The sequence below is a fragment of the Malania oleifera genome, chromosome 5 (assembly GCF_029873635.1).
Source record: "Malania oleifera isolate guangnan ecotype guangnan chromosome 5, ASM2987363v1, whole genome shotgun sequence".
NCBI lineage: Eukaryota > Viridiplantae > Streptophyta > Magnoliopsida > Santalales > Ximeniaceae > Malania > Malania oleifera.
In genome coordinates this window covers 4,958,339-4,968,129 of record NC_080421.1, presented here as the reverse complement: position 1 = coordinate 4,968,129, position 9,791 = coordinate 4,958,339, and the positions used below count along the sequence as shown (strand labels likewise).

The 9,791-nt window shown below is 38.7% G+C and overlaps 1 protein-coding gene across 1 annotated transcript; it reads right to left on the bottom strand.

Annotated features, from left to right (window-relative positions):
- Window positions 1-9,014: 9,014 nt before the first annotated feature.
- LOC131155110 (dirigent protein 23-like) lies at window positions 9,015-9,533 on the bottom strand. Its single transcript, XM_058108038.1, has one exon. It carries the CDS (start codon window positions 9,531-9,533, stop codon window positions 9,015-9,017), a length of 519 nt encoding a protein of 172 aa, XP_057964021.1.
- Between the last annotated feature and the right edge of the window lie 258 nt (window positions 9,534-9,791).

The following is a 9,791-nucleotide window of genomic DNA, read 5'->3' as shown; positions in this document are numbered from 1 at the left end:
GTGCACGAGATCAGGAGTTTCTTAGGATTGGTTGGGTACTACTGCAGGTTTGTTGAGGGCTTCTCGAGACTGTCAAGCTCGTTGACCAGGAAGGGAGTGAAGTTTGAGTGGTCTGATGAATGTGAATAAAGCTTCTAGGAGTTGAAGCAACGACTCATCACTGCGCTTGTGTTGACGATTCGTTCAGGAGAAGAGGGGTTCGTAATTTACAGTGATGTGTCCGATATGGCCACACTGTGTAAATAATTTATTCCTTCTTACTGAGATGTGTCTTACCCAAATTATCTAAATTTTTCAGGAAACATGGATAGACCAGGTGATAGAGCTCCGTGATCATAGGGAGTTAGGACCCTGACACACAGGGTGAGTTTTTGGATTAGGGGATGTGTTATTTCCCTAGAGTTGGATTGTTTTGAGTTTGTGATGATGATGTATATATGTGTATGTAGATACTCTGGGTATTGTATTCTGAATGATATAAATACATTGTCTTCCGCTGTTAGGTTTTATAAATAAAATGACTTTTTACCCGGTACCCAATGAGGGTCGGGTCGTACGAATGATAGTAGGATTGTTGACGTGGCCGATTTGTGAATGCTATGGATGACGTGTGATTATTTATTTATTATTGAGAAAAAAAATTATACGAAAATCGGGGCGTCACATCTTTGTTATTGTTCACATCTTTGTTATTGTTTTTGTTCTAGTTGTTTGCATTTACTTGCTGTTTATTCTGCTGTGCATCTTCATCATTCGATCCATATTACAACAAATTGGTATTAGAGCGATTGTTGTTATGGCATCGAGATCGTCTTCTGTAAGATTTGACGTTGTCAAATTTGATGGAACCAGAAATTTCAGTTTATGGAAGAGGAGAGTGAAGGACATTCTTGTGCAACAAGGAATGACTAAGGCTTTACTTAATACTCAACTAGAAGGAATGGATGAGGAAACATGGGTAGATTTAAAAGCAAAGACATTGTCTACAATACGCTTGTGCTTGGCTGATGAAGTTCTCTATCGGATGATGGAGGAAGATTTTCCAGCGGCTATTTGGAGAAAGTTAGAAAGTTGGTTCATGTCTAAATCCCTCAATAACAAACTTTTTCTTAAGCAGCGTTTATATTAGCTTAAAATGATTGAAGGATCAAGTCTGGATCAATATATCAATGCTTTTAACCAAATCATAAGTGATTTGATGAGGGTTGATGTGAAGTTTGATGAGGATGATAAGGCTTTGATGCTGTTAAATTCTTTGCCCTCGACTCATACCTACGAAAATCTTGTGACCACTTTTACATGGGGAAAAGAAACCCTTGATCTGGAAGTGGAAACAAGTGCCTTATTAAATTTTCATCAAATGTTGAAGATATGTGATAAAGGAGAAGGACTTGTGGTAAAGGATAGTAATGAGCGAGGCAAAGGAAAGTTTAAGAATGGGTCTAGTCAGAAATCATCTCGAAATAAATCCAAGAAGAAAAAGGAAATCCGATGTTATAAATGCGGTAAAAAGGGGCATGTGAAACTGAAGTGTCCGAACTGGAAGAAGGGAAATGCTAAAAAGCATGAGAGGATTTCAAAATCTGTGAATGTTGTTCAAGAAGAAGATTTAGTGGATGGTGATGTTTTATCAGTTTCAGGGGGGTCTGAAAATCAAATGGACTCTTGGATACTTGATTCGGTATGTTCTTACCACATGACTCCAAACAAAGAGTGGTTCAACACTTACAGGTTAGTGAATTCTAGATCAGTTCTTATGGGTAATGATGCTTCTTGCAAGATCGTTGGCATAAGAAATGTAAAGATAAAGATGTTTGATGGTGCTATAAGAACATTGTGTAACGTAAGACATATACCTGAGTTGAGAAAGAGTTTAATATCTCTTTGCACTTTGGATTGTGATGGCTTCAATTACAAGTCCAAAGGTGGAATCTTGACGGTATGAAAAGGTAATCTGACTGTAATGAAAGGGCAAAAATTGGATGAGAATATTTACACGTTGTAAGGAACTACCGTTGTAGGTGGAGTTGCGGCCATGGATGCTGAATCAAATGAGATCGTTTTGTGGCATATGCACCTTGGGCATATGGGGGAACACGACATGAAGGAATAACACAAGAGGAAAGTCTTGAAGGGCTTGAAATTATGTTAGCTGAAATTTTATAGGATATGTGTTCTTGGAAAACAGAATAGGGCAAAATTTAGACAAGTCATTCACAATAGAAAGAGTATTCTTGACTATGTACATTCAAATGTTTGGGGTCCAGTTAGAGTTGCATCAAAGGGTGGACATATGTATTATGTGAGTTTCATTGATGATTACTCATGGAAAGTCTGGGTTTACTTCATGCGTCGCAAATCAAGTACGTTTGCCAAGTTTAAGATTTGGAAGGCTGAAGTAGAGAACCAGATGGGGAGGAGAATCAAATATTTAAGGTCGGATAATGGGACCGAGTACGCTGATTTTCGATTTATGGAGTTTTGTGTGGAGCAGGGCATCAAAAGACATTTTACAGTTCAATGGACACATCAACAAAATGGTGTGGTAGAACAGATGAACCAGACTCTTGTTGATAGAGTTCAATGTCTTAGATTGAATGTAGGGCTATCAAAGAACTTCTGGGCCAAGGCAGTTAGTATGACTTGTTTTCTGGTAAACAAGTCACCAAGAGCATCACCAAAGGGTAAAGTGGGGGAAGAGGTATGGATAGGCAATGCAGTAGACTATTCTGAATTGAAAGTATTCGGGTGTCCGGCTTATGTCCATGTGTCTAGTGAGGAGAGGTCTAAGCTCGATCCGAAGTCTCATCATTTCATCTTTTTGGGGTATCCAATAGGTGTAAAGGGGTACAAGCTATGGGACCCAGTGGCAAACAAGGTGGTGATCACTAGGGATGTAGTCTTTGATGAGAAAGTTATGGGGAAGTATACTCAAGAACGTGATGAACAGAAGCAGGAGTCAGAAAGCTGGGGCAGTGATGAACATATTGTGCAGGTGGAGTTGGAAGCTCAAGGCAATGGAAATGATCATGGTCTCGTGGTTGTAGGGAGCTTTAGCTTAGAAAGCTAGCAAGTCAACGATATTTCGTTAAAAAGATCTATACGCACTATTCGGCTTCCACCAAGGTATAGGTTTGAAGAATTAATGTCTTATGCTTTTCTTACTAGTTGCAACGATCCAACTACATTTCAAGAGGTAGTGCACGGCCAAGAGAAAGATAGATGGATGAGAGCAATGATTGAGGAGATGGAGTCACTACGTAAAAATCAAACTTGGGAGTTGGTGGAGCTTCCAGATGGGAAAAAACCAATTGGGTGCAAATCAATGTATAGGAAGAAGAAAATAATATTAGAAAAGGAAGGTGAGAAGTTCAAGGCACAGTTGGTGGCAAAAGGATACTCACAGAAGAAGGGGATATATTATGATGAGATCTTTTTTCCTGTGGTCTGACATAATTCTATCAAAGTTGTGTTGGGTTTAGTAGCTCATTATGATCTTCATTTCAAACAAATGGATGTGAAGATGGCGTTTCTTCATGGTGACTTGGAGGAACAAATCTATATTGTATAGTCGGAGGGATTCAATGAAATTGAGAAAAGAAAATTTAGTTTGCAGGTTCAAAAAATCTCTTTATAGGCTGAAACTGTGATACCCCATAGATGAAAGACTTAAAAAATTAGATGTTACTAGCCATATCAACAAGGTGCACCTTTCTTTTCGGGAGTTTTCCCATAAGAACTCCATAGTTAAGCGTGCTTGATTTGGAGCAATCTTGAGATGGGTGACCACCTAGGAAGTTTCCTCAGGAAGTGTGTGAGTGAGGACAAAACACACTGAAAATGACACGTGTTGGTTTGTGGGGTCAGTCATTAGTCCGATGAGGAGAGACGCAGTGCTCCCTGGCAGACCCAAGTTGGGGTGTTACAAATGGTATCAGAGCCAACACCCAGTCGGAAGTATGATAAGATTCACATTGCCTGGGTTTGGAAATGTAGGTTTGCAACGAGGACGTTGCGTTCTATAAGTGGCGAAGAATGTGATACCCCATGGATGAAAGACTTAAAAAGATTAGATGTTACTACCCATATCAACAAAGTGCACCTTTCTTTTCCGGAGCTTTCCCATAAGAACTCAATAGTTAAGCATGTTTGACTTGGAGCAATCTTGGGATGGGTAACCACCTGGGAAGTTTTCTCAGGAAGTGTGTGAGTGAGGACAAAACACACTGAAAAGGACACGTGTTGGTTTGTGGGGTCAGTCATTAGTCCGATAAGGCCCGCCCCCTATTGTCTGGTCCAGGTGGAGGAGGAGAAATGCTCCCTAGTAGACCCACGTTGGGGCATTACAGAAATAGTCTCCAAGGCAATGGTATAAACAGTTTGATTCCTATATGATCAAAATTGGCTACAAAAGGTGTGAGTATGACTGCTGTGTATATGTGAACAAACTTGATGATGGCTCAGCAGGTAAAAGCAGAGCACCAGAGGCCAATGGGACCACTTCAGCCACTTGATATCCCTAAGTGGAAGTGGGAGCATATCTCAATGGACTTTATATCAGGGTTGCCTTCGGTGATGTATGGGCAGAATGCTATATGGGTCATTGTGGATCGACTGACGAAGACTGTGCACTTCATCCTGATCAGAGTCAGTTACTTTATGAATAGGCTGGCAGAGCTTTATGTGCAAGAGATCGTACGACTTCATGGCATCCTGATTTCCATTGTTTCAAATCGAGATCCACGGTTCACTTCTTGGTTCTAGAAGAGTTTGTGGGATGCCTTGGGATCTCAACTCACTTTCAGTACCGCGTTTCACCCGCAGACGAATGGGCAGTCTGAGAGGACCATTCAGATTCTAAAGGATATGTTGTGGGCGTGTGTGCTGGATTTTGAGGATAGTTGGATCTGGTATCTACCGCTCGTTGAGTTTGCATATAATAATAGTTATCATACCAGTATCAGGATGACACCATATGAGGCTTTGTATGGTCGCTGGTGCCAATCTCCGTTGTACTGGGACGAGGTAAGGGAGCCGCATATTTTGGGGCCAGAATTAGTTCAGCAGACCTCTGCAAAGGTCGAGCTTATCGAGGAGAGGATTAAAGCAGCACATAGTCGATAGAAGAGTTATTCGGATACTCGTTGACGGGAACTAGAGTTTGAGATCGGTGATATGATATTTGTAAGAATTTCTCCGATGAAAGGAGTGATGAGGTTTGGGAAGAAAGGCAAGTTGAGCCTTTGGTACATTGGGCCATTTGAGATCCTAGAAAGGATGGGTTCAGTTGCCTATCGTGTGGCGTTACCCCCAACATTGTCTAGAGTCCATAATGTTTTCCACATATCAGTATTGAGGAACTGCATGCTAGATCCTTTGCACATGATAAGTTATGAACTTTTGGAGATTGGGGATGCTTTGACATACGAGGAGGTACCAGTTCAGATTTTAGACCAGAAAATAGGAACTGCATACTAAGGATATACCGTTAGTGTAGGTACTGTGGCGGAATCATGCAGTTGAGGAGGCTTCTTGGGAGTTAGAGACTGAAATACGCCAGAAATACCCACAACTTTTCAGAGAGCTTTAGCCCCAGACAGATTAGTAGGAAAAACAGGTAAGTGTTAGTTTTATTTGTAGGTTAGGTAAGGTAGGTTGGTTAGTTTGTTATGATTTCCGTATATGAATGGTCTTGGGAGAGTTTGGTATGATATTGTAATCTCCCAAGATATGGTGTGTAACCACGGTATTCTTTTGCCATAAGTGAGGGTAATTAATAAATTTGGGACGGGGCCGTTATGTGGGTGGCTACTGACTCTTCAGTAAAGATGGATTGTGAATTAGGAGGTGATTAATAACCGTTAGCAAATTTCAAGGATGAAAAGAAAATAAGTATAAAAGAAAGAAATAAAGGAAAACGAATGAAAAAGAAGGAAATTTTTTTAGTAGGACCCAAATCGTCGATAATTTTATAGAGGGTGAGAAAACCGTCGCCGATTTTTAGTCAACTGGTAGGGACAACTGCCAAACCGTTGCCAGTTTTCTAAGGACAAGGAAAACCATCGCCAATTTTCTCTTGGGCTGCTCACCCATAAATAGAAGTGAGCTCATTTTTTCTTAGAAATTCAAAATCTCTCCTTTTTGGGCTCTACTAGGGTTTCGAGATTTCTTCATTAAAAGGCTCCTACGGGTTCTCTCTTGATCCAGGTTCACTCTCTCTCCTCCAGGCTAGTCAATACTCGTAGTTCTACCAGTTCAAAAAGCTAGGGTTTTGGGTCTTTCCACCCGTTTCGATTTCTTTTTCAGAAACAGGTAAGGGAATTAAGTTAGGTTAGTTTTTTTAATGAGTTTGAACCGATTGAAATGTTTTTGGTGTAAGTATATTTATGTTTTCAGTAGTTATTTCGAAAACCAACCATTCAAAATGGACTTTTCAAACCTAGGATATATGATATGGTATTTTGAGTAGAAATGAATAGTGGAAAGTTGGTTTGACATTATAAACTAAATATACTATATTTCTCGGTTGTCTACGGGCTATGTTTAAAATACTGAAATCGTGTGGTAGATGAATATTATTTTGAGGGTTATTGTATAACTAAGTTTTTGAATGTTTGTGAAATACTGGAACTGTTTGTGGAAATGCAGGGATTTGATATAGTGGTAGTGAGCCAAGTTTTATATGACGTCTAAGGGCCGGGATTTTGATATAGTGGTTGTGAGTCGAGTTTTATATGACGACCGAGGGCCGGGATTTTGTTTAGTACTTGTGAGCCGAGTTTAATATGATGAGCGAGGGCTAGGATTATGTTTTTTGGCTATGAGCTGATATGTATATGACGACTAGGGGCCGAGTTTTATAATATGACAAATTTTATACGAAATGAGTTTGAAATACAATTTGTATTACTTAAATTGCATAATATGCTTTAGGAAGCTTGAGGACTAGTTATGTTATGAGCACGGTACCGTTGCTAGAGACTTAGTATTTGACCATATGCGCCCACACTGTTCTGGATAAAAGTGTAGGGTGGTTTCTGTAGAGGGTGTACCTTCTCTGGAAGTCCTAGCCAGGAAGTGGTAAGACAATTGGACCCACAAGCAAGTTGCGGATGCTTGCAGTCGTAGTTAACGGTAGATGGATGATTTTGACTTTGTCTAGGTTGATCCCCCAGGGCTTAGTCCAGTTTTTGGGCCGTATAACCCGCACCATGGGGGAAGTAAATGATGTTTACTTCTCATAGGGATAGTGCACACGCACAAGAACACAAGCACATGCATGCAAAAAATGAAGAGTCGTGCGATTCAACTTTAAGTGATCAAAACACATTCAATGGCCATCCAAAAAATCAAGGCACACAAAAAAATGTTTCAAAATATAAAAGTATTCTCCTTTTTCCAGTTAGGTTTTGTTTCATTTGAATTTTCTAAAATAGCACTATTACTACTTGCTTGTAAGATAGTGTAACAATATAAATAATTTATAGTACAATTATGTTTTAATTCACAAATTGAAATAAATTTTGAAATTGTAAATCACATGTCAACACATTCGGTTTAGAAAATAGAATAAAAATTTGAATAAACAACATGTGAAAGTTGAGTGACTATTCGATTGCATTCGGTTCCTAAATCTTACACGAGAATGAAACATGATCAACAAAAATGAAATCAAAAGTATTACATGATTCCTCCAAACCAAACATGACATTAGTATGTGTCCATGACCAATTAATTGACCTAATATTTCCATTGGTGTCATGTTTGATTTGTAAAATAAAATAGGATACAAAAGGAATGGAATGAAAATTTGAACTAAAAGTATAACGAAACCAAGTAATAAATTTGTTTCAATTTTCTTTGATTTCATTCCATTTTCCTATGCCAAACTTATAGCAAAGATGTTTAACCCAATAATTTATGAAGCATCTCTATTAAAAACAATAGAAAAATGTCCTTGGAAATTGAGGTTGGTGGTACAGTGAGTCTTCAAATTTCTATGCCTTTCAACTTTCTTCGTCAACTACATTTTCCGATCAAAAAATCAATCTTCAAACGAAGTGCTTATTTCTATTATGTGCATCTTTATGTTTCAATTTTCATACAAATGGAATCTGCCATCAAGGAAGATGCAAATCTCACTGGTCCGTCTAAATCTTATTTGCACAGCAAATACATAATTAGGGTTCATTTGGATAGAAAATTTTGTTTGGAAAAAAAGGAAAGAAAAGAAAAATGAGTAGGAAATTCATTTATTTTCGTTTCTATTTTCCTTTTCTATTAAATACTATCTAAAACAAAAGTTTATTTTAATATGACTAATTTTTTTTTTTTTTTAAAAGCTAAATATTAATGATGTGTAAGATTTAATTTTTGTTTATAAATTTAGCACTTATTTTCTTTTCTTTCTTTTTTTATCATTTTTTTTTATAACCAAACATGAAAATGAGGATTCCATTATATTTTCTCTCTTTTTTGTAACATTTTTTGAGTTCTAAACGTGGCCTTAGTTTATTGTGAATTTTAGTCATGTGTTAAGTTCTTTTAGAGAAACATGAGCTCTAAACTAACAAAGTAGACAAGATAAAAAGGAAAATAATAAGTTTTTAAAAAATTGAATCACGAGTCTCCTAAACACAAATAGACTCGAGATAAACCCCACACAAAGCATTTGGGTCACTCTAACCCTAAGGTCACGTTTGAAACTTAAAAAATATAAAGGAAAGGAAAAGAAAATATCATAAAATTCTTATTTTTATGTTTAGTTATTAAAAAAAATGAGAAATAAAAATAAAAATATATTAAATTTACAAACAAAATCTTGATTTTACACATCATTAATTTTTAATTTTTTCTAAATTTTAGTCAAATTAAAATAAAATTTTATTTTTGATAGTATTGGGAAGAAAAAATATATAATTTTTTTTTATTTTTTCAAGTAAAATTCATGATAAAGGCCCTTGAAAATACAACTCTGAAAAGCTCGAGATAGAAACAACTAAATAAACAGCCAGTCAAAAGTAAGACACCAAAACATGGTATTCCACGACAGCGTCACCAGTCGTCAAGTCGAGGGAATATGTGTTGGCCAGTGCAACACCAGACGCAAATCTGAAAACACCGGTCCCACCAATGATGGGCATCTCGCGATACTTCTCCAGCGCCGCGTTCCGGCCCAGGAGTGCCAAGGTGCTCCCCTTGTAGGGCCCGTCGGGGAAGTAAAGGTTCATGACCATGAGCAGGCTCAGCTGCTCCAGCCCAGCCGAGGCGTAGAGGCCCTGGGCCCGGCCCACCAGCCTGGAAGACGGGTCGGGCCCTGCTGTAAGCGGGTTGTCCACCATGGTCATCTGCCCGAAGAAGGTGAAGGTCCGGTTCGCGACGGGTGACGGGACCACCCGCACCGCGCTCGGGTTCTGCCCGCTCAAGGTGTCGTGGAAGTAGTAGTGCAGAGTCGCCGTCTTCGGGTACCCGCCCTTGAATTTGCTGGTTCTGAACCACTCTCTACTACTGGGTTCTTCTTCGACTCTGCTCATGTGAACCAGTGATATGCTTATTGCAAGAGAGATGAACATTAATGGAAGCAGAGCTATCTTCTTCCCCATCTCTCTCTCTCTCTCTCTCTCTCTCTCTCTCTCTCTCTCTATATGTTTGTTATGGGACCTTAGAGGTCAGGTTTTATAGGAGGATGTGGGAGAGGGTCAAAAGCCAATTGACTTTTGTCAATTTGGGGATTATAATTGTACATTTTTTTTTTTTTTTTTGTGTTGGGTGGGGGGGTATTATTTTAAAAT